Genomic DNA, 25894 nt, shown 5'->3' on the forward strand with positions numbered 1-25894 from the left:
TAACATCATCCAATTAAAATTCGTTTCTGGGCAAGCTTAGGGCGGGATACCGCTTCAATGACCCAATCCGCTTTTTAGAAATCTTATTAGGGCGTGGCTTTGTCTCTGAAGAAAGGTTAGGTTTTACCAGTAAACCGAGCTGAAGAGGATTGAATTCCAGGTTGACAGGAGGATCCCTGCAGTCAATTGGAAGGTAGTTTTGGTATATAATGGGACATAATATGATGTTTACTAATACGCGCGAGGTGTGTATAATTAAACAACATGTAATACGTCACATGCATGTAAATGCGTGGTAAATGTACGCTGTAAATGGTGTCTAATTCAGCAAATTGCGAAACACAAGCATGCTGGTTATTATTAACACATTGAATGTGTCTCAAAAACTAGTGAGCTGCCTACCTAGACAGCATATCTGGGCGTCGTAGGCGAGCTTGAAGCGTTGAGTAACTTACCCTGCCCAAAATGTTGTTGAACGTTTTGAAAGCTGTCTGTTTCAAACGCGCTTTATATCCTAAAATGAAGTCTGTGTAGGCAGCTAACCAGGATTTGAGATTCTTGGGCCAGGAAGAGACAGATAGCTAGATGAATATGAATGGATGAATATGTATGTTAAGGTTTTAATTCATGCATTTGATCACTGGACCACCCAGTGTTTAAAATGAAGAGTGACATGCTGTGTAATAGTGTGCAGTGTGAAGGATCATCTACTGGTGGGTTTGAATAGATGCAGTGGGCAAGGCCAGTTATTTTAAGGCATCAAGCTGCTGATATTATTATTTAATATATTCTGATCTTGTATTCTGAATATTGATCTGTTGAGTTTGTTTTATGTAGCATGTCTTTGCTGTCAGCCAGTATAATTGCATTGCTTCTCCTTTTCTCTGATGGTTTCAGTCTTAAGTAGCTTACTTTAAGTGTTTCAATCCAATTTGCTCTTCAGTAATACAATTGTGCCTCTCATTGTTTTTTAAATGGTAGGCTTTGGGTGATTTGATGGAAATATCCAAGTTTGAAAATTTGGCAGTTCAACTGGCCATGCATATTGTGTAATTTATGTATAATGGCATTCTATATAAAAGTCAGTTTATGCATGTATGATTGCAATCATAAACAGTGCACCAGTGGAGCTTTCGAAACGTATGCTTTACCATTGAAATATTCTCACAGTTTTGTACGTTGCCCAAATTTGCACAGGTAAAGAAGTTGAAATATGGGAACAGCTGCCACATGACTCATTTATTGAATTGAACTACATACAAGCATGTTGTATTTGATTAGTTTCATGTACAAGGCACATACTCATTGTTTACAATAGAGTACCTGATTTAGTGGCCTTTGGCTCGCTGTAGCCATCCGTTTAATCCCTCACAGAGACCATTAAGCTTTCTTGGCAGTGATTTCAGATTCAGAGATTATTTGGATACCACTTAGTTATGAATATACTGTACCTAGTCCACTTACACCTAAATATTTATAAGAAGTGTGGAGTGACTGGAGTCCAGTACGTCTCAGACTATTGGCTCATTTACTGTACAGCCTTCTAGGCTGCAAAAAGGAGAATACAACCTGGTCACATTTTAGCGTTATTTTTACTTCCTTTTTGCTGTAATTAAAACAAAGTATTTATTTTTGCGTTCAACTTGCATTTTCCACAGCCATCCTCTCTCCCAGACCAGCAAGATGGGCAAAAAGAGCAGAGTGAAGACCCAGAAATCGGGGACCGGTGCCACAGCTGTGGTTTCTCCAAAAGAGATGATGAATTTAATTTCTGAACTTCTGCAGAGTGAGTATAAAAGCATTCTTTATGGCTGCATTCCTGCTCTGAAATACCGTTGCAATGATTTTCTCTCATGGATGTGTGCATCGCTGGTACACAAAAGGCTTTTGTGATTATTCCATAATCGCATTACATGATTGTTATAATATTTGTTGTGGTGTTTAAGATGCAACTGGATCCTGAAAATTAAACCTCTTCCGTGTGAATGATTTCTTAATGTTTAAGTAAATCTATTTAGCATTTAATCATCTGAAGCTTTTAAACAAATGGAGCCTCCTGAGGTTGTGTTCAAGGGTACGGTGGTACTTCATGGAATCATTTTGGTCATCAATCTACATTTTTAAACCGTACATCAAACATATCTCCAAAATAGCATGTCATTTTGGGAAGGACATGCATTTGTTTATATCAAAGACAATTTGCGGTCCGTGCTCTTGCGCAAGGACTTTTACCAGGCCGATAGATGCCGTAACATTTTACAAAAGCACCCGGAAGAGAATGAATTGGCCAGCATTTGGTTACTCTCGGAACTAGAGCACTGAGCTATTTCCCCACAGTCCCCTTTTGGATTCTGTTGATCCAAGCATAAGTGATTGATAAATATAAATTATTGGAACGTTTTCTTTTCTTTCCCCCATTCAGAGTGCAGCAGCGCTGCTCCCTCTCCTGGGAAAGAGTGGGAGGAATATGTTCAGATCCGAGCTCTGGTGGAGAAGATCCGTAAGAAACAGAAAGGTACATTATTGCTTCACATGAATATGATTTAGCAGTTCTCGAGCTTTTATGTAGCGTGGTTTTCCCTTTGATTTGCCATTGGCTATTGTTAAGTATTTAACCTAGTTGCAAAAATAAAAAGGACGGAAAAACAGATGGTGTGGAACTTTTTAATAGTTTACCCAGATATGAAATTAATTCTGTATCTGTAATTTATTATTTTGTATTATCACAAAATTATGTGTGTGTGGGGGTGTGTGTGAGAGACCCTGGACCACAAAACCAGTCAAATGGTCAATTTTTTGCAATTGAGATTTAAACATCATATGGCAGCGGAATAAATAAGCTTTCCATTAATGTAAGGTTTGTTAGGATAGGACAATATTTGGCCGAGATACAACTATTTGAAAATCTGGAGTCTGAGTGTGCAAAAAAAATAGAAACATTGAGAAAATCACCTTTAAAGTTTTCCATTTATGTTTGCGATTGTGCTGCATTCAGTCACAAAAATAAATGTTTTGTATATTTATGGTAGGAAATTTACGAAATATCTTCATGGCACATGATCTTTACTTAATATCCTAATGATTTTTGGCATAAAAGAAACATCGATCATTTTGACCCATACAATGTATTGTTGGCTATTGCCAAAAATTGACCCATGTGACTGGTTTTGTGATCCAGGATCACATATATGTGTGTGTGTGTGTGTGTGTGTGTGTGTGTGTGTATGACATGAGGGTGAGTAAATATTGACAGGATTAACTACTTTCCAGCTACATAAAAAAGTACAAGAAAACTTGGCATAATAGATGGCTTGTTGTACATTTCTTTAATTGATAGAATGAATTTGATAACAAAATGCACATTACATAGAGTAAGTTGATGAAACAAACACAGAAATAGCTTCAGTTATACAGTGATGTAAAGACTTGAGAATGATCCTATCACATTACTTAATAAAATACTCAGTGGGCGTCTCTGAGATGTGCATTTAGAACACATAAATATCCATTAGAATAAACATTAGACAGCACATTATGCAGTAGGATACACAAGAGTAATAGGTAGCACCGTTTAGGTTCACTTGTGTGGTGTTACAGCAATATAATACAGCAGAGTGCCGTTGAATAATGGAATTCATTACAGAGAGAACTTCTCACGCTGATGTTCAATATACACACAATAGCTAAATCCGCTTGTGATGGGGTTGTATTATTTCCTCAGGGATGTCTGTATCGTTTGAGGGAATCAGGGAAGACTTTTTCTCCGAGCTGATGGCCTGGGCCGCAGAATGCGGGGCTTCTTGTGATGGTTTTGAGATCTCCAACTTTGCAGACGAAGGATATGGTCTGAAGGCCACCAAAGATATTAAGGTTGGTGTTTTTCCTCACCTAGTCCGCAGACTGATGATAAGTTGGATGAGTCGAGACTTGATACGTTTTTCATGGGGTTTTTTTCATGTTGGGAATTTTTATTTATTTATTTATCTTTTTGTGATGAATTGTTTTTACAAGTTGGTCTGAAAGGCTGTTTGTCTCTAAATTGGCTCTTCTTAGCCACAATAAGGTACAATGTGGACCAGGCTTCATGCTGATAGTGGTCTTAGCATCACACACACACACACTTGAAAATTATGGAGATTACATCCCTTGCAAATTATATGTGCGATGTGCTTGCTTTTTCTGTCATATATTCAGTTGAAGGCTGAAACAAGTAACCCAACTTGTACTGTATATTGGCACTGGCAGTAGATTGTTTTTTCCCCCCATTAACCTTGTTAGTGCTTTAGGGGGGAACGTTTTTGTGCTGATTGATACATAGAGGTTAATGATTGGTCGTATTTTACCTCCAGACTTGATTGGGTTCAATATTCTGGTGGTTCTTTAGCTAATTGTTATTTACAAAATGTAATTGTACACAATATTTCAAAGATTTCTGTTTAAAATAGTGGAATTTGAATGTGTCAGGAAAGAACTAACCCTGTAATCAAAATAAATCTTTATTCAATTGTACATTGTAACACTTGCTTTTGAATGTATCTTTTTGACCATGTTATTTTAATTTCTGTCCATTTCAGGCTGAGGAGCTGTTCCTGTGGATCCCTAGAAAAATGCTGATGACTGTGGAATCCGCCAAGAACTCTGTCCTTGGTGAGTTTGCATAGTGTAGCAATGTCAGTCTTTGACCTAAAACTCGAACAATCACATGCAATGCCACATTGAAGCGTGGAAATGTTTCTCTCCTTGCATAGAATATGGAGACCACAAGACATTTATATAAATGTTACCTTAATGTCCCTGGTTAAATAATTTTTTTAGCTCCAATATCAACAGCATCTATTGATTACCACAGAAAATGTATTTGACTTTTGATTTTGATTTTTTGATTTTATATTGTTATATTTATTTGTATTTTATGATAATAATAACAACTAATTTTTGTTGTATTTTAAAATTGTCCTCCTACCATGTACATGTTAATTAATGTTGTTTTCACACTTACAAAACATTTGATTTAGAACTAGTGCTGTTTAAATTTTATTTATACTGTATACGGTTATATTATGTGCTTTGATAGTAATGTACTACTTTTTTTTGGTGAAATTATAATGTTGTTTTCATTTTAGCTTTGTCAATTGCTGAAAATGTTTTTTAATAGTTTAAGTTAACAATAACAACACTAGTTGTTATCTGAACCATCTGTACAGTGGCACATTTTCAAAATGTAACTGTACTGCAGTTTACATGACCCGATATAAACTTGAATTAACTCTCAAACAAACCAAGCTTTCTGCTAAATTAAACACGGGTCCACGTCAAAAAGGTAGCGTGAAAACAGCATAATTGTAAGTGAAAAGAATGAGTTCTGTTTTAATATCTGGAAACCATTGCAGACAGACCCCTAATTGAACCTTTATTCACAGGGCCGCTGTACAGTCAGGACCGGATCCTACAGGCCATGGGCAACGTGACCCTGGCTCTCCACTTGCTGTGTGAACGGACCAATCCCAGCTCTCCCTGGCTGCCCTACATCAAGACCCTGCCTGCTGACTATGACACCCCCCTATACTTTGAAGAGGAGGAAGTGCGCCACCTGCTGGCCACACAAGCCATACAGGACGTGCTCAGTCAATATAAAAACACAGCACGACAGTACGCCTACTTCTACAAAGTCATCCAAGTAAGTCTCACAGCTATCTCAACAGTCCGTGTGCATGCATATATATTTATTCATATTTTAATTCCTTCATTTGGCTTGATTTTTCATTTAGCGTGTGAAGAATGAAAAAGTGACTTTCAACCACAATCTTAACAGTCTGATTGATTACACTACCAAAAAAAACATGAATACATTTTATATATAAAAAAAGAGTCAATTAAAGCCTCTTGTGGTTTGCCAAATGCAATGTTGTGTGATCAAGTTATGGGTTAATTGTTTATTGCATACTATTTTACATAGATTTACCTACTTTTTCAAAGTAACTTCAGCTGTTATTACAGACCTAACTGAAGCACCTACTCAAGCACCTACTCTCACATTTCAGCTACACAAAAGTACAAACTTTCTTCAGTAAACTCATAGAGTTGTACTCGTACGTATGGCAGTTTTGATGAGTGCGGCGACTGATAGCCCTATCTGTGTCTCATGGACTGCAAGCCGTTTGAGTGCTGGGTTTTTTAAGCAATCAGCGTGACAAGTTATTCAGACTCTCTAGCCACATGAATAGCTGTCCTTTACACTGCTGTCTGCTGAGGTGAGGAAATCCAGTTTTAAAAGGATCCCTGCTGTTGAAGGCACATTGGAGATGGGTAAAAGGAGCTTTATAATGCCCTCTTGCACCCAATTTCAGGGCCCCTGATAAGCTGCCATTGACATGGCTCAGAGATGGTGCTGCAGTGGCAATCTTTGACCAGCAGGGGGAGATGTGTATCCCTCAAAGTAGTGTTCAAAGCTAAACATAAGTGGGCTTGAATTCGTTTTTTTTTTAATATATATATATTTTTAATAACCGCATGTCTTAAGTTTTAAATTTTAGTGCTGGACAAAAATTATATGCTAATGATAAATATTATTGATACTTTTTGCTCTGTTACAATAAGGAATTAGAAATTATATAGAAATAAGAAATTAAATAGAAATGTACTTTTATCCTATAAAATCTTCTTGTCACTTCAGAAGTAAATATTTATAATTGTAGATATCTCATTGAAACTAAACAAAAATAAGTTTTGATTTTGCATAAGTCCAGTCAAATATTAATGCTTAATATTCTGTTGTAGCGTCACCTGGTAAGTTCTAGGATGTATTTTATTTCCACTTTGTTTACAAAAAGTGAATGATATGACTATAAAATGTAATTTCAGTGTTATGCAGACACATTGAGATGGCAGTTCATTTCGACCGGCATGTGATCTGTCCAATAAGTTTTATCCTGGTTCTTGGACCTCCTCTTAGCTATTAAGGAAGCAATAATATGCTCTTCCCAGTTCTCTCCAATTTTCATTCGAAATCTTTGCTGGTACATTTTGTTTCTTTCATTAGATGACTGTCAATTAGGGAAAAGAAACTAATATTTCACATTACTGTCAAGATAAGGCATCAAATATTCATGTGGATAGTTAATGTATTTGTCATTTTGTCTGCAAATCTGTTGACATTTTCTTTATTAAATGTTTTCTAGTTTATAAAAGGGGGTGGGAGTGTAATTAGGAGCTGCATTATTGTTTCTCCGTTAATAACTTTAATCAAGTGTATTTATACTGTTTTCTATACAGCGACTGAGACAAATAACAGGAAACACAATAAACTGAAATATATGCATCTGCTACTTTAAGCCGCCGGCATCAGTCATCCGAAAGTTAATCAATTTGTATATGTAGTGAACGATTTCAATTTGAATATGTAGTCCATTAGGTGGCAGAAGTGAGTTAAGCTTCCAAGGGTACTGGTCTAAATGAAATGTTACTTCCTCCGAAACGAACTTGGTAAAGTTTGTATTGCTCAAATAAAGCTGGAGGACCTGATGACCTCTTGGCGTAATGAGTTACACATTGATCACGCCGAGTAAACCTTTTAATGAACAGAAGGATTCTCTGTGCATTCTGGCAGGAGTTCAGAGTAAAATGAACATGACTCTTTTTGCTCATAAAGCTCTGTTCTGTTGAGGGGGGAGGGTTGTTTTGCCGGCCCTTCAGTGAGTGTCCTGTCCGCTCCTCTCCTCTTGGCTCTTCAGGTTGGGAGCCAGTGTCACTGTAATGACTACTGTCAATGTCAGCCTCTCTTCTGAGGCGGCCGCAGATGACCGGGCTGGAAAATTAGCTTGTCGCATTGGCTTTGAATTGAATTGACCTGAATGTACCTTCCACACATGACTGACAACCCCAGCCCCCCCTTCTTCTACTTCCTCCCACTGCCTGCTTTATCTGGTCCTTGCCTCACCCCCCCCCCCTCCTTTCCTCGAGAAGAAGTGAGAAAGCAAGGCCCTTCACCTGCTGGAATTGAGGAGCTTTTTATATATTTGCCTGTGTGAAGAGGGATAGGCTGTTGTCAACGCCGAGCGCCCTCGGAGGAGTATCCAAGCGCCTCCCGTGTCCGCGGGGGACCAATGATAACCGTACCTTCCTCATTGGGGCCGAATGCGTGCGTGTGTGGGGGAGGTGAACCTCATAAGGTGACCCCGGTATGCAGCGAATGCAAAGTAACCTTGGTGTGCTGCATCTGCCGTTGTTGATGAGAAATGAACAGGGTCCCAGTGGTATGCTCTCATCCCACCCCCCTCTCCCTAAACCTGAGAAGATATCTGTCTGACCTTCCTGATGCAGCCCGGAAAATGAGGGAGAGTTTGCGACGTCGAACGACGACGTAGGCATGCGTCCGTTTCATCATTTTCAGTAACGTGCATAAAGTCGAGAATTGAAACGGTCCGCGTAACAGAAGTAAGAAGTTAAAAATCAATCCTTTTTGAACCTCAGCATGCGCACTGATCAAGCTCTCTAATACCGGCCAGGGCGGCGGATGGGGTGCTCGGGGATCTCGGCTCCAGAAAGACCTCCTGGAGGCCACCGGCCAATTAGCCGCGTTTCCCGCCGTCCTCGTTAAGGAGAGCAGGCACTCGTAGTGGGAGCTTTTGTTTTCTAATTGATTTACAGGGCCGTTCCCCCCTCGTCTCTCTCTGAGCCGCGGTGCCATTGTGGCACATGATGAATTACCTCTCTCTGGTGATGCTAATGCATCACAAGATGAACCTGCAGCAGTGCAGCTGCCCTTTATCTCCGAAAACTACACCTCATCAAACGTGCCGTCTAAAAGTACCTCCGTTTCGTCTCAAACTACCTCTCTAGTCTTTACCTGAGCACATTTTACGCTTTTCCAGACTTCGAGGCCTTATCCTTAGCCACAGGACTCCTGACGGACCTCTTCGTGGCCTTTCTGCAGCCAGGTTCGCCCTCCCCCCTGAGGTGTATCACTCTGTTCAACTAATTATTGCCTTAATTGAATCTATTACGGTACTTGGGCACTCGAGTATTTGGCTCTCAGAGGACTGAAAATATCATTAACTGCGCTTTAACCCTTTTCAGGTGGCCTGTAATGGTTCATGGTTTGCAAAAGTGTTTTTATTCTACTTTGTTTAGCTGGCTTCAGCACATCTTCCTGCAAGAAGTCTGGGGAGAACTGCTTGACTCTCTCTGGAGATTTGCCCTATTACTTCCATCAAAACCTGTAATATGCTTTCCCCCCCACCCATACATGAACCAGTTCCCTTCATCTGCAATGTGAGGCTCAAACCCAGGACACAGATTTCTGACTTGCCGGCTTTACCCAGAGCTTATCTTTTAATGGTTGTCCGTCAGCGTACGTGAGCGATGCTTCCAAGTCAGCCTGTTTCTTAGAATTGGGGTTGAAATGAAAGGAAGTGGTCAGGCTTTGCTCTGTTATTATGTCATGCTTTATGAAATCACAGCTGACCTGTACACCTTCATCCACCTGAGTGTGTTACACCTTTGCCTGGTTACTCACAGCAGGGGCAGCCGATGCACATGTTCTCACACTCTGCTGTAGGGCTTCAACAATTTCAAAACTGGACTCTACTCTGCCGACACACTGAGTTACAGGCAAAGAAATGATGTGACCACACTGTGTCAGTGTGTGTGGGTTCCAGAGCAGCAAGGGGGAATACGGGGCTCAATTAGTGTCAGGGAAATTGATTAATGGGGAGAGACGTGGAAGGTAAAAGTTATCCACTTCTTCTGAGCGCTTGCATTTAATGCTTCTATTCCTCAGTTTGTGAGCCTAATGGTGCAGCATGGGTTTGCGCCCTCTTTCCAGTATGCGCACGTTTGTCTCTGAGACATCTGTGAAGGAGCACACTACTTGGAAAAAATTAAAATTCTGTCTTCAATTACTCGCCTTATCGTTCCAAGCTCGGATAACTTTCTTCCATGGAAAACTAAAAGAGATATTTTTGGAACACCAACTAAAGGAGTGTTCACGCTGCTCATTTCCATACAACATAAGCACATTGTGTGCATTTAAAAGCACCATAAAATAAGTATTTTAAAGATACTACTCACTGAATTTTGTATATTCGACCTTGAGTCTCGGTTGGTTACAGCAGAGATTCCCCAACTTTTGGTCAGCTGATCCCCTTTGATTTAGCCTAATCTTAGGATGTACTTCAAATAAGTATTTTAAGTTAATGTTTCCAGTTCTTAGATGTCAGTTAATGGTTACATGACTTGCAGGTAAACAAATACTGTAAATTATTATTTTTTTTTAGTAATTTTTTAACTTGATTGCTTTTATTTTAACTTTACTTTGTTTTAATCTATTTGCTTATCAACTCATGATTAGGGCTGCGGATTCCAATCCTGGAACCGGATTCTTGTTATAAAATGTTTTATTCCTCTTATCGATACCTTTGTGTGCATTTTCATTTAACTTTAAACCATTCAAGCGCAAGGAGACCCACACACTTTACTGTGCTGCACACACATCCAAAACGTGCGCACAGAAAGCTGTCTCATACTGTATAGTGCGCAATACTGAACTTGATTTCTCTTCCACGTCTTGAGTGAAGGTACCTCACTGTGGAGTACAGTTGGCGAAAACACGTGTAACAGTATATTGGATCCGTGCAGCTCTTAAAGTGACAGCAGCCTAATATTCCTGCTGCCGTTAATCAAACAAATTCTTGACTGAATAACTTTTGTAACGATATTTGTAATGTATATTTTATTTCTAAAATGCAGTGTTTTTTACATTTTGATTTAATAGTTTCTGAATACCGGTACCTGAAAATCTTAATTTGTTTATTTCAATCATACATTTCAGTTGTATTTATTTGTGCGATTGCTTATTTGTTCTTTTGTTTACTTGTCTTTAATAATGCTTGAACTTTATATTAGTTAGGCTAGTTGTTTTTGTTATGGTATTTTTAAAGTGTTTCTTTAGCCTCTTGATTTTTGTTCATGGTATTCAGCTACAATGAAATGTTTTGCAATACGACTTAGAATAAATCTGAATGATTTACAAGTTGTTTTTGTTTTTTTTACTTTATTGGAATTTAAATTAGGAATCGATAAGAATCACAACTGATAAGCAGAAATTCAAACAATACCCAACCCAACAATATTTGTGTAAAAACATCTGATAAAAATACAATTAAAATAGATTTTCAAACATTTGCTGTATGTTGATGTAACATTTAATTAAAAATGATTTTTTTAAAGATGAAAACCTTCATGTCAAAGAGACATTTATGGAGGTTATATTTTGTATTCATATCTGTAAGTGATTTATATATATTTTGAAATCTGCAAAGTTCACATTTTCTTTTGTTGTTTTGTTTCCTGTGTCTGTTGGGCAATCTTATCACTCGGTCTGTGTGATGGACTGATCACCTGAGTCGTGATTATGATATTCGAGCGCGAGCTTTTTGATGGACTGTGTTATATACATATCAGCACCATTATGGTTTTCACGGTACCTCATTGTGGAGTACAGTGCTTCATTTCACAGGACAAGCACCACACACACAGCCATGAGAGTACCTGTGGGGGAAAAGAAGAATATCCTTCACTCTCTGCTTCATACCTACATCTATTTTTATGGCTCATTTTGCATGTTCAGGAGGGTGCTACGGGCCGGCTGAATTAGACCCTGGCATTCTTTGCTCCCTACCTTTTTTTCCTTTTCTTCGGGATTGTAGCTTTTTCCCCCCCCCTCTACATGACACCCGCTGCAAATGAGCCCTTGGAGGGAGCGAGTCTGTGGCTTTAAATGTAGATTTCTGTGGCACCAGTGGCTCTCTGTCACACAAATTGATGAAGCAGATTTATGACGGCTGCTGGGCACAACAAATTAAGTTGACAGTGATGTATGGGGGGCTAATGCCACCATGATCCTTGCATAGCACCACTGGACGCTCTTTGCCTGGCTACACTCTTGTTAGGATCTGTTAGGCAGCCACATAATGAAATTCCACTGACTGATTTGTGTTTTTTTCCCCCTCTCTCTCTTTTCTTTCCTCCTTTTCCCCTCTACCTCCATATCTCCTTCTCTCTGGTCCTTTACTCTTTTCTCCTTTTTCCTTCCCTCCACTCTGTGTTCTTCATCTTCAATTCCCAGACTCAACTGAACGCCAGCAAACTGCCCTTGAAGGATGCTTTTACCTTTGACGACTACAGGTTGGTTGAAATGTCCTACTATGTTAAAAAAAGGAACTTCTCTTCCCTGCTGAGGTTCAAAAAAGAAAAAGAGCAGGAAGATGAGCCGTAGGTTGCTTGTAGGGCTACGCGATGGCCTTTAAAAATGAGGCGTTTGTTCTCATTGTTCTTTCATTAGCACCAAATTATCTGTGAAGGAATAATTTATCATTGGTCCCCTTTCATCTTCAGATTGTTGAATATGATGCAAGTCTGTGCTCCCGTTGGGTAATGTGTGAAGAGAATGGAATAGCGTCTTGTCACAGCTAATGTTGTCTTCGGTGGACTTCAAGTTCCTTTTAATAAATGATGTCCAGATTATTTAGACTAGATAAGTAAGAATTTTTCTCTTCTGGACAAATTCAGATTTAAGGTCATTATATTGCCTAATGCAAGCTAATAAAGCAGCTGTATTCTGTACTTTATTTAAATCTGAAGTCCACTCGTAATGGAAGAAGATTTTCTTTCAGTTGTAATTTAGTTTTACATGATTATTTTCAACCCTCTCACTGGCCTTAAGAACTAAAAAGGTAATTTTTATCCTTGTACATTTTAGGAATTTTGTATGCAATTGACCCCTGTTTTGATTAATTTTTGCAAATGAAATGCGCAACAGCGCTGCCTATTCAGAATACTAAATCAAATCAAGTCCTGATGAAATCAATATTGACCCCATTTACTTAGTTCGCACGCATTACTAGACAATTAGCTCACAGAAAAAATGAGTTGTCTTCATAATGTTGAATAGAATATACTTAACCTCTGTCTGCTGCGAGCAAGAGATGACATGTAGGTGCTAAAATCAAGCCCCATCTGCATTTTTTTCCTCTCTCATTTCAATATTCAATTTCAATTGGAAATGCATCGCAATACTGAAGTAAAATCGGTCGCAACAGTCCGGTTCACATGGAATTTAATGTTCTAAAGGTTGTGACATAAATACCATGAAGATATCTGAATTACCTACTTTTGCAGCTTAGTGTCCATACATGTTTTTTTTTTAATTTGTTAAAGTCATGTTAAAAGTTTTTTTTTTACTTTGACTCCTGTTTTCCATTATATTTCCTTTTAACATGTACCGTACATTTTAGTAGTGTTTTGAATCTGTAATGAAGTGATGCCATTTTGTATATCAGGTGGGCTGTGTCTTCTGTAATGACTCGTCAAAACCAGATTCCTACTGCAGACGGAAGTCGGGTCACACTGGCCCTCATCCCTCTCTGGGACATGTGCAACCACACCAACGGCCTGGTGAGTCCACAGAGTGCTGCAAAACCAATACAGAACTCCCCGTCAAATCATGTATGGGTAGCAGAAGGTTTTTGTAACCAATTCAGTTCAGCCATTTTTTTATTTTTTTAACAAATATTCCTCCATGACATGGACGTTTACAGTGCTTTCACTTGTATTGCAATCTTGATGTACAGGGGGAAAACATTTACTTTTAAGGAATGCGGGAGCAAAGTCTAATGCGATTTTTCGGTAGATTATGCCTTCATCCCAAGGGTTCTTTTATATTTATTTGGATAATTTGTCTTTGATTGTGCTCAGCAGCTCTTGCCACAGAGCAATATATCGCCTCTGTTCATATGACTCTGTAATGCACTTATATCCTCAAATGAAGTTTTGTTTCAAATTACCATGTGCATTGAAAATCACAGTCATTAAAATGTGTAATGAAATGTTTTTCTGGTAATCCCCTGGTTAAGGTTTAATAAAAACATATTGTATTTTTTGGTAGCAGTGTTTTTCCGTACAATTTACTCAAAGATTATTTGATTTAGTTGATTTCTTAAGATTTTGAGAGGTTTAATCGTGAAGGATTGTATTTGTTAGGGTGTGTTATTTTAATAGGTTGGCTCTATAACCATTAGTAAGTGCCATTTTATTTGTTGGTTTTTATTTTGATATTTTTCCCACCCACAGAAATATTTAATGAAATAGCCTTGCAGTTGTGGTTCCTAATTGTTTGTACCGGTATTTAACGCAAAAACAGAAAGATACAGGTTTTTGTTGACTCGAGCTCTTTTACACCTGATATTAAAATCTGTTTCCAGTGATCTGGTAACAAACGGCCAGTGAAAAGGTGTAAACAAAATGCAGTAACAATGCCAACACTTGAACTGGGAAAAGTGGCGTTAAAAAGTGGCTTTTGATGATGTCAGTGGATAGATAAGTCTTAGAGACTATATTTCATATAAAATAAGGTGGGACAGTTCATTAAAAAAGGCTAACATGAATCCTTGAACTTTTGTCCCATTGTACTGCTTATTTAAACGTATTCTCCATTTGTTCATGTGAAATATAATTCATATACACACTACCGTTCATAAGTTTGTGGTCTCATATTTCTTATAAATGTTAAAAACAGTTGCTTAATTTTTTTTTCAGGATCCATTGATTATTAGAAAGCTTAGAAGAACAGCTTTTTTTGGAAATATAATTTTTTATAACAATGTGAAAGTTTTTACTGTCACTTTTGATCAATTTAATGCATTCTTGCTAATTAAAAGTGTTTTTTTTTTCTTAAAAAAATACACACGTATGCATACAGCTCTCATATATTATAGCGGAATCAGTATCTTGTATGAATAATATGCCTCCAGAGTATATGACGTGACTCAAATGTTAACAAGTCTTTTTCTGTTCTGCTCTAGATTACGACCGGCTACAATCTAGAGGATGACCGATGCGAATGCGTAGCTCTCAAAGATTACAAAGAGGGCGAACAGGTGGGTCTTACAACACCATCACAGCAGCTCAACTGTTTACAGGTCACAATTAGTCTGTTACAGCAGAAATATTGCGGACAGTTTCACATCTCTCTATGCGATTGACAAAAATCAGCGGGTGGATTTCGTGCCATGCACTGTCCACCTAATGCTCTTGTACATTTTCAATTTCTATTCGCGCACTCTCACCTCGCGCTATTGCTCTATGCTTGTGCTTCCGTGATGCATTTATCAGCCAGCAGCCATTACGAAGGCCCGGGGGTAATATCAGAGCGCAGGCATTCAGATCCAGCCATGGGGAGAGCGGATATGCAGGGCACACAGTGACAGGCCAGGTATACCCCCCCCTCTCTCCAGAATGTGAATTATTTGATAAGATTCGCAGAGACAGCCAGTGGAAGAAGAAGAAAGAGAGTGCGGGGGCCGGTGTGTGGGACTCGGACAAGCGTTGGGGGGAGTAGGAGGGGCTGTTTCGTCGCTCCGTACAGAGCCGTTTGATCCCTGATTCCTGCTGCTGATTTCGCACTGGGCCGGAACTCACTGTGGAGAGGCTGAGAACAGGATTGAACTGTGCTTCTCTCTCGCCCCCTCTCTTTCTCTTCAGCACTATGTTTTTATCTCTCTCTCTCTCTCTCTCTCTCTCTCTCACACACTTTCTGCACAGCATTATCTGTAAATTTTGTGGATGTATTGTTGAGGGGAAGACGTGAGCGGTGTTTTGAGAGGACGGTAGTGTGGGAAGGAAGTTTTAGGGCTAAATTGCCACTGTGTAATTTTGCATCCATTCCCATAGACCTGTGCGTCCAGGTGTCCATGTCTACTTCCGCTATGAAATAAAAGGCAGTGCCAATTATGCTTTGTTGTAGGAATGTGTCAAATTACAAAGTTCTTCCCTTTATTTTCCCTCAGATCTACATATTCTATGGTACGAGATCCAATGCAGAGTTTGTGATCCACAATGGTTTCTTCTTTGAGGACAACGCACACGACCGCGTGAAAATTAAGCTGGGTGTGAGCAAGAGCGAGCGTTTGTATGCCATGAAGGCAGAGGTTCTGGCACGTGCAGGGATTCCTGCGTGAGTATCCTGTTCAGAAATGACACATGATCTATGTAGAGTCAGGTCTTTGACTAGCTTTTCTTCTTTTCTTTTTTTTAGCATTATTACTTTAGTGTTTAGTCTAGTTTTAATTCAATATAAACGTATCTGACCTCATAATTGCATTGCATAAATTATGCATTTATTAATTAAATTATTATTATATATATGTATAGCTAATGATGATTTTTTTTATATAGCTTATAAATTTTCCCTCCATTATTATTTTCTTTAGTAAAGATGAGCCAAAAGAGGCAATGGAAAACGTGTCTTTTAAATGACCAATTTTTGAAACACGTCTTGTAACATGTCTTTAAGTGGTTATTGAAACTTCTTATTCACTTGGAAAACAAATCATTTCATGGTAATCAAGTTTTAGTTTGAGAACTTTTTAATAATAAAACTAAATAAATTATTATTATATTAGCTGATAGATAACATCAGCACTGGAGGGCAGTGTACATGTAATTCATATTACTTTACTTCTCCATACCCTTAGAAAAGCATTTCCTTCTCTTTTTGTAAATGTAATGTGTAAGGTATTCGAATCTCATGTTAACATCCGATTCAATCCTAGAGGTCTCAGTGGTGAGTTTTACTGCTGCAAGAATCATCATACAGGTGTAACAGAATTACAGTGCTGTAAAACCTCTTCTATTGTGGCATAATACTATCAGTGAACTTTCTATCACACAGATCAATATCCTTTAAGTCTCTTAAAAAAAATCCTCACAGGCCCGTATGAAATTACCTTTTGATTCAGGTCAGAGTCAAGATGCTTCTTTTCATCCCCCTGTAAGGCAGACAGGAAGAGGCCATAGATATGCTCCAGTAATTAAACGGTAAATTATAAATGATTGAGCGTGTTTTTAAAAATGCATCAAGTTCAGTGGCCTCTCATCGCTTCAGATCAATCAGTTGTCATGCGACGGGGAGCAGCGCCGCGGTCTCGTGCAGGCAGGAGGCTTCCATTAGCACCTGCCCGTTCCGCTGGAGTTAATTGGGGTTTAATTTGAGATGGGTGGTGGGGTGGGGGAGTCAGTTGGTGCTTTGAACCCTCTCCGGTTCTTCTCCTCCTCAGGTCCAGTATCTTTGCCCTGCACTGCAGCGAGCCGCCCATATCCGCTCAACTCCTGGCCTTCCTGCGTGTCTTCTGCATGACTGAAGGTAAGAATCTTTTCTTTTCTTTTGTCCTGATACCATCACGCCTGGCACTAATGTACACCAGTGGCCACCTATGGTCCATAAATCAGGAAGTGAGATGCCTTATTCCATATCACATCCTTACACTAAACTAGACAGGACAATGAAGCCTAAACAAGTCCCCCTCAGGTGTTTAATTGATCAAGACAGTGTGGCAGATGTGTGGAAGGACTGATCCAGAGTCAGTGAAATATTTATTAGCATCCATGTAAGAGAAGTTTTTGTCATAAATCCCATAAAGCAAGGCCATGTCCTCTGGCAAGACCTCTTAAGTCTGAGTTGATACATTATTCAGAATTTTTATGTTAATTTTTAAACGAAGCGCGGCCCCTGTGCTGGGGGCTTCTTTTTTACTGGTGTGACAGGATTCAGCGTTGTGCGCGTGCGAAGCACTCGTTCGGCAAGCCCTTTCATCTCGATAGCAGCCGTGTAATCATACCTTACATAATCGTCACAGATCAGACCTGCCGGCTCACTTGCACAGCAGATTACTCCCTTAACTAGAGAGGTGTGCATTTCTGATTGCAGAGGAACTCAGGGACTACCTGGTGGGCGATCACGCCATCAACAAGATCTTCACCCTGGGCAACACTGAATTCCCTGTCAGCTGGGAGAACGAAATCAAGCTGTGGACGTTCCTGGAAACACGGGCTGCGCTGCTTCTCAAAACCTACAAGACGACCTCAGAGGTGCTGGAATCATGTCAAACGATATATGAACTTTTCACACAAATATTACAAAGCATCTTTAAGTTGTTGAAACATTTAAATTGAATAGGGAACTAAGGTAGAATATGCTAGAAACATTTCTTATTATCGGTTATACTTTATTTCTACTAACTAAATTCTAAGTGATTTCGCAACTACATGTCAACTCAAGCCCTATTCAGACTGACTAGTTTTCATGGAGGACATTAGAGAAATTCATGTTTCACAAGCGCACTTCGTGATTTTAAAACGCAACTTCAGTAAATAATTAAATTACCTACTGTTTTTCGGCAAACTAAACGGTCCTCTGAGAAATCTAACCCTGTCCGGATGCTAATGTTTGCGATTGCAGACGTGCTTTATATTCATTTAATTTCAACATGAATGGTATCCGACGAAAAAATTAATACATTAATTAAAATTAATACATTGAGCCAAATCGTGGAAACTGCAAAGACTGCCCATTTTGATTTTAATGTCTAGTAAGATGCATGTCTCTGCTCGCTTACAGTGGGGAGAACAAGTATTTGATACACTGCCGATTTTGCAGGTTTTCCCACTTACAAAGCATGTAGAAGTCTGTAATTTTTATCATAGGTACTCTTCAACTGTGAGTGATGGAATCTAAAACAAAAATCCAGAAATTCACATTGTATGATTTTTAATAAATTAATTAGCATTTTATTGCATGACATACATTTTTGATGCATCAGAAAAGCAGAACTTAATATTTGGTACAGAAACCTTTATTTGCAATTACAGAGATCATACGTTTCCTGTAGTTCTTGACCAGGTTTGCACACACTGCAGCAGGGATTTTGGCCCACTCCTCCATACAGACCTTCTCCAGGTCCTTCAGGTGTCGGGGCTGTCGCTGGGCAATACGGACTTTCAGCTCCCTCCAAAGATTTTCTATTGGGTTCAGGTCTGGAGACTGGCTAGATCACCCCGGGACCTTGAGATGCTTCTTACGGAGCCACTCCTTAGTTGTCCTGGCTGTGTGTTTCGGGTCGTTGTCATGCTGGAAGACCATTCTGAGGGGAGGATCCATCCTCCCCTCAATACAGTGCAGTCGTCCTGTCCCCTTTGCAGAAAAGCATCCCCAAAGAATGATGTTTCCACCTCCATGCTTCACGGTTGGGATGGTGTTCTTGTGGTTGTACTCATCCTCCTTCCTCCAAACACGGTGAGTGGAGTTTAGACCAAAAAGCTCTATTTTTGTCTCATCAGACCACATGACCATCTTCCATTCCTCCTCTGGATCATCCAGATGGTCATTGGCAAACTTCAGACGGGCCTGCACATGCGCTGGCTTGAGCAGGGGGACCTTCCGTGCGCTGCAGGATTTTAATCCATGACGGCGTAGTGTGTAACTAATGGTTTTCTTTGAGACTGTGGTCCCAGCTCTTTCAGGTCATTGACCAGGTCCTGCCGTGTAGTTCTGGGCTGATCCCTCACCTTCCTCATGATCATTGATGGTGCCCCAGACTGAGGGTGATTGACCGTCATCCAGAACTTCTTCCATTTTCTAATAATTGTGTCAACAGTTGTTGCCTTCTCACCAAGCTGCTTGCCTATTGTCCTGTAGCCCATCCCAGCCTTGTGCAGGTCTACAATTTTATCCCTGATGTCCTTACACTGCTCTCTGGTCTTGGCCATTGTGAAGAGGTTGGAGTCTGTTTGATTGAGTGTGTGTGGACAGGTGTCTTTTATACAGGTAAAGAGTTCAAACAGGTGCAGTTAAAGGGATAGTTCACTTTCAAATAAAAATTCTGTCATCATTTACTCACCCTCAAGTTGTTTCAAACCTGTATTAATTTATTTCTTCTGCTGAACGCAAAGAAAGATATTTTGAAGAATGTCAGTAACCAAACAGTAGTCTGTACCCATTGACTTCCATAGTAGGAAAAAAAATTACTATGGAAGTCAATGGGTACAGACTACTGTTTGGTTACTGACATTCTTCAAAATATCTTTCTTTGTGTTCAGCAGAAGAAATAAATTAATACAGGTTTGAAACAACTTGAGGGTGAGTAAATGATGACAGAATTTTTATTTGAAAGTGAACTATCCCTTTAATACAGGTAATGTGTGGAGAACAGGAGGGCTTCTTAAAGAAAAACTAACAGGTCTGTGAGAGCTGGAATTCTTACTGGTTGGTAGGTGATCAAATACTTACAGTGCTATGCATAAGTTTAGACACCCATGCTAAAGTTGACTAAAAAGAGGAATAAAAAATCATCTTTTGGAAATTGAACTTAATGCCTTAATTAAAAAAAATAGGAAAAATCCAACCTTTAAGGACACCAATTTTCGTTGTGAATGAATAATGTATCGTAAATAAATAAATGTTCTTCCTTAAAATACAGGGTGCATAAGTTTGGACACCCCTATGTTAAACTCCCATAGAGGCAGGCAGATTTTTATTTTTAAAGGCCAGTTACTTCATGGATCCAGGATACTCTGCATCCTGATAAAGTTCCCCTGGCCTTTGGAATTAAAATAGCCCCACATCATCACATACCCTTCACCATACCTAGAGATTGGCATGGTTTTATTTCAGTTAGCCTAACAGCTGGTTTGATTTGCATTGAGAGATGATCTTATGGAAAGTACTCCATGCCAATCTCCAGGTATAGTGAAGAGTGTGTGATGATGTGGGGCTATTTTAATTTCAGAGGCCAAGGGAACTTTATCAGGATGCTGAGTATCCTGGATCCATATAGTAACTGGCCTTTAAAAATAAAAATCTGCCTGCCTCTATGGGAGTTTAACATAGGGGTGTCCAAACTTATGCACCCTGTATTTTAAGGAAGAACATTTATTTATTTACGATACATTATTCATTCACAAAGAAAATTGGTGTCCTTAAAGGTTGGATTTTTCCTATTTTTTTAAATTAAGGCATTAAGTTCAGTTTCCAAAAGATGATTTTTTATTCCTCTTTTTAGTCAACTTTAGCATGGGTGTCTAAACTTATGCATAGCACTGTATGCCATGCAATAAATTGCAAATTAATTATTTAAAAATCATACAATGTGATTTTCTGGATTTTTAGATTCCGTCTCTCACAGTTGAAGTGTACCTATGGTAAAAATCTACATGCTTTGTAAGTAGGAAAACCTGCAAAATCGGCAGTGTATCAAATACTTGTTCTCCCCACTGTATGTGGGTTTATTATAAACATCCACTTCTATAAATTCATGTCAAGTTTATTTAAATAGGGTTTTAATAATAAATTAAAGGTATCAACAAGTAATTAAACGCATATGTCATAAGTGGTGCACACAAGCACAGCAGATGACCTTCTGTAATGCCAACATCTAGAAAACTCCCACTCCCACCTCTGGAATAAACACAACCATTTTATTCCCATCCTAATCGGTACATTAAATCACAGACATCCAGTGATAAGAATTGTAACACAAACATTGTTTAGAAAACTAGTCCTGTCCGAATACAGCTTAATTCTCATTCATTTGCAACTAGATGTCAACTAAACTCTAATAAGAGTTTTAGTACGGAATATATTAGACTGTTAGGTTAAGGTTCGTAGAATAAGTTGACATGTACTTGCAAAGTTATTTCTAGTCAGTAGATTATCTTTTGGGGAGCATCAAAATAAAGTGTTAATCAAGTAATTGCATGCAACTAACCCTCAACCAAATTCTACTGTTCACTGTTGTTGTCTTGATCAGGAGGATCGCTCTATGTTGGAGAAGCCCGACCTGTCCCTGCATTCCCGCATTGCTATAAAGCTACGGCTGGCGGAGAAAGAGATTCTGGAGCGCGCCGTGTCCTGCGGTCAGGCTAAGCGCCTGCACTTCCAGAAGCAGCTGGACGAAGGAGCCGCGCTGCCGCTCTACGAAGAAAGTGACATCGCCCTTTTGGAGAACGCCGATGCCAAACTCCCCATCATCCTGCGCAAACTGGAAGAAGAAGACGAGCACGTTCAGGAGGAGATGAACCTGGCCGAAATCAAGCCCGACGCTGCCTGCCTGGACTCCTCCATATCCCCCGTTCTTAATGGGCAGTGTAAAGATCTCAATGGTACTCAAGAGGATCCTCCAGGAAGTGATGCAGTAGAGGTTGAGAAGCACGACCCGAGTACCAAACGAACTGAAGGTGAACCAAAAGATGGTGGCAAATAGTCATGACCAGAGCACGGTGGCAATCTTAGTTCCTGCTATTTATTTATTTTTGTTTAAGAGACTCACAAATAGGAGCAAACGCTTTCTAAACAAAAAAAAAATGCAGAGGATTTCAGTTTAAATGTTTTTTTGTTCGTTTTGTTTTTTAATAAATGCAGCTTAAGTATGAGCTAGCTCAAGCTATTAAAAAGCCTGTTGTTTTATTTTTTTTAAATTTTTTGTTTCGTTTGAGTTTTTAATCAGTGCCACAACTTTTCTTTTGTAGTAGCTTCACTCGTGCTGCCAGAAACGTTCCTGGTAAACAACGTGAGGAAGTAACCAATCATATGGACTCCTGTCTAGATGAAGGCTTGCTCAGACTTCACAAAATGAAAAACATATATATATATCGAAGACTTTAACATGGTAACGTTGCCAAGGATGTTTCTGTTTAGTCATCTAAAATGCTGACTTAGGGATTTTTACTTGTCTCTAACCAGCCATTGCTGTAGATCATGGCAGAAACATGCTTGACGTTTAGTGCCGCTTGACAATCATTACTCTTTTATGTTCTGACATTGATCTGTGAAGAGATCATCACTGATGCACGCTAGTTACTTTACTCACATACAAAGTAAAGTTGCTGAAAGTCTCAACAAAGTGAACATTAGTTCCGGTTTTGAATGTTGTAACCTGAACCAGAGGATAAGAGGTTGTTTGTGGCCGTATGGTTACTCTTTGCTGTGAATGTAATTCTAAGTTTGTGTGTTAAAACCATTCACTCTTTAGTATGGTATATATATTCATTTTAATTCTTCTGTGCTAATGAACAACCTTGCAGTTAATGGACATGGAGTCTATGATCTCGGAGGACTAACTTCTCTCATACTGGATCTTTGGGAAATCGTTTTTTTTACTTATTTAGTATTTTATTTAAGTATTCACTGCAAAGTTCTCTCGTGCAACTAATGTGGTCATCTTTAAGCCTTAACAAATGTCATTTAGTTAAAGTAGAAATATTGATCCAGGATGAAGACGGATGTGCATTTACAGATGTGCACCTCCCTCAAGGCAAAACTCTTTTCCTGTCAACTTTTAAACGACAAAACATTGGGGACTATTAATCACTGGAACAGTTCACCCACTTATGAAACCTCTACCCTTATTCACTTACCCAAATGTTGTTTCAAATCTGTTTTTTTTTTAGACCTTAAAGCTTAAAATTGCAGCTGTGGTAACCAAGGGCCGCATCACCAAAAAGCTTCATGAAAGTGGTCCATACAGGCAACTTGAACACTACATTTCAAGTCTTCTGAAGCCATATGATAGCTTTAGGTAAGGAACAGACTGAAATTTAAGTGATTATTCACTGATAATCTTGCATCTTTTCCTCACACACGGCGATCATACGGCTATTTTTGTCTTTTTTTGGAGCTTTATCCCCCTTGGTCACTATGAACTGGCAAAGAGATGTGTAATTACTACTTAAAAATAATATAAAAAAATAATAATAACAAAGTTACATTTTTGTGGGGGTTTTTGCATTTGATCTACTAATGTAATAATATAAATAGCAGAAGTATGGTTTGGTACCACATAAGGCTAAGTAAATAATGACTCGGTTTTGCTTTTTGGGTAACCTAATTGTTAAATCTTGAGTCTCTACCCAGTCACACAACCCGTCAGTAGTGACTTGTATGAGGTGATGAGAAATTAATCGAAATATGCCCCCAGTGTTTTGTTGTCCTTTTTGAAATCACATGTTGAAATTGAAACTGCATTACTTTTAACATGTTCTGCCCATAAACAGCACTGTTCAATATACTGTTCAGAATGGTTTGTTTTCGTTGAAAGATGTGTATGGAAACCTGCCACTTGTTCTTGCTGCTTCTGTATATAGATTTATAGCTTTGGAAAGCTAACAGCTTTAATACACTTATTCTCAAATCTTTAACATGATCTAGCCATAAAGAAGATACATAGTGGATTGCACTTACTCCTAGTACATCAGTACGACTGTATAGGTAAAAGCCATTAGAGTCTGTCTACAATGACAAGTCCAAGATTAAAGTTGTGTGCATTTTTCACCTGAATCAAATAAGGTGGAGTGCTTTTCTTCAAATCTTTGACCTGTCTATCTGTCTTTAAGAGGGCCTTTAAAAAAAAAAATCCATTAAGAGACATAAGGGCGCTCGTCCATTGTCCTTTCATTCTTCGTTTCATTTGAAGGGGAAAAAAAGGTTTTATTTAATGTATTTTTTCATTCTTTGCCCCCCAAGCCCCATTACAAATTTATAAAAGAAACATTATCTTGAATCATTTAATTCGGGGCAATTAAATTTTGAAATTCAACATTCATTATTCATGGGCTTCAAGATAAAACCCCTTTAATCCTTGAATAGATTATTATAATGGGCGATAGTGTGGGCAGTGGTAAACTCGGGCAGCTCTGCACATGTCCGGTATTGTTAGTATTCCTCTTGTCAGGGCTGAGAGCAGAAGTGCATGAAGCTCCCTTTGGCCTGGGACCATGCCACCAAAGTAATTCTGCCTATGAATAATATACAGCGCTTCTATTAATATAGAATGCCGTCAGGCCCTGGGCGGAGGGCCCATTGTCATGCAAGTATTTACCAATACATGTGCCATACTTGAGGGAGGGGGGCTTTTTTCCAAGGTTGCGAGGTCACATTTACATGGGCGTTAAGTGGTGGAGGCCCGACCGGCACTGTTGACATGAAGAGATGACTTTTTAAGTTGCATGCTTAAAAATAAATGTTCCAGAAAGGGTTTTACAGCCTGATGACATGGGGAAAACCATTGTTTCAGAAAACCATCTACAATGAGGTCCAAAGTTTGAGACTACTAGTGAAAGTTGAGTTAAGTGTAATTCAATTCAAATGAACTTCTGGGACTTAAAGCTTTTTTTTTTTTTTTTTTACAACAGCGCTCGAGGTACATTAAGGCCACAATAATAGATGTTCAAGTTCTCTAGTAGAAAGCAAAAACAACTGATCATCTGTAAACAGTCACATGATCAGTGTCACAATTAATTTCGATAAGTGATGTAGCTAGAGCAGAATATTTTTTTGCTTTTTATGACATTTTAAACTCATGAACTGTATTTCAAGGTGTAAATCATAATTAATCATAGCCTCAGGCCTCATCCACACTACTGCGTTTTAGTTTAGAAACGGAGAATTAAAACAAATACGATCTCCGTTCACACCAGCGTTTTAGCTGCGTATTAGAATTGATCTCCGTCCACATTAATACGACTGAAAACGCGGATCACGTGACCATTCACCAACACTGGGCATGCGCGTGCCGGTGTAAACAGGCACATGTAGGCAGTTATAGCATTGTAAAATGCAAAATTTACTTGCACAACAGCTGCTAGCAAAGACATCAAAGACAGTAACGCTTGTAATTTGTTATCCATGTTGCAGTCACTAACGTTACGTAGTCCAGGCTGTTTTTGTATGTTTTCTTCTGGGGACGGGTCATGTGATGGGTGGCTGACGTATCAGGGAAGGATACGCCATGACTGATGACACCCAATCATAGAGCCGAGCGTGAGCCTCTGCGTCATCGTTTCTAAAGTCCTCCGTTTTGACCTGTCTTCACTAAAACGCCCTCCGGAGATTCAAAACGCAAAACGGGGTTGGCAGCATTTCTAAACTTCTCCGTTTTAGGTCTACAATTTTGCCGTTTTAGTCTGGACAGGAGGTGCAATCTAAAAAAGAGGTGTTTCTAAACGAAAACACAGTAGTGTAGATGGGGCCTCAGAGTTTTGGACACTACTGGTGCTTCAAAGAACCCAG

General features: G+C 39.1%; 1 protein-coding gene across 2 annotated transcripts; it reads left to right on the forward strand.

Moving 5' to 3' along the window:
* Positions 1-41: 41 nt before the first annotated feature.
* setd3 (SET domain containing 3, actin histidine methyltransferase) lies at positions 42-23894 on the forward strand. 2 transcript variants are annotated; one of them, XM_079633217.1, is made up of 13 exons: positions 42-193; positions 1659-1786; positions 2423-2515; positions 3722-3870; positions 4575-4647; positions 5421-5677; positions 12125-12183; positions 13338-13452; positions 14859-14933; positions 15843-16009; positions 17112-17197; positions 17738-17922; positions 21639-23894. In XM_079633217.1, exons 2-13 carry the CDS (start codon positions 1684-1686, stop codon positions 22089-22091), a joined length of 1815 nt encoding a protein of 604 aa, XP_079489343.1. In that variant the 5' UTR covers positions 42-193; positions 1659-1683; the 3' UTR covers positions 22092-23894. The 2 variants fall into 2 exon arrangements, with proteins under 2 accessions (XP_079489343.1, XP_079489344.1); XM_079633218.1 differs by having other exon boundaries at positions 17762-17922.
* Positions 23895-25894: the final 2000 nt, after the last annotated feature.

Source organism: Phoxinus phoxinus (assembly GCF_949152265.1).
Source record: "Phoxinus phoxinus genome assembly, chromosome: 13".
NCBI classification, from domain to species: domain Eukaryota; kingdom Metazoa; phylum Chordata; class Actinopteri; order Cypriniformes; family Leuciscidae; genus Phoxinus; species Phoxinus phoxinus.

Bases quoted from the DNA above. Each gene is read 5' to 3' on its own strand.
- setd3 (XM_079633217.1), top strand. From the start codon at position 1,684: ATGGGCAAAAAGAGCAGAGTGAAGACCCAGAAATCGGGGACCGGTGCC. The intron at 2,516-3,721 runs GTACATTATTGC...TTATTTCCTCAG, and splicing joins GATCCGTAAGAAACAGAAAG to GGATGTCTGTATCGTTTGAG. The intron at 17,198-17,737 runs GTAAGAATCTTT...TCCCTTAACTAG, and splicing joins TGTCTTCTGCATGACTGAAG to AGAGGTGTGCATTTCTGATT.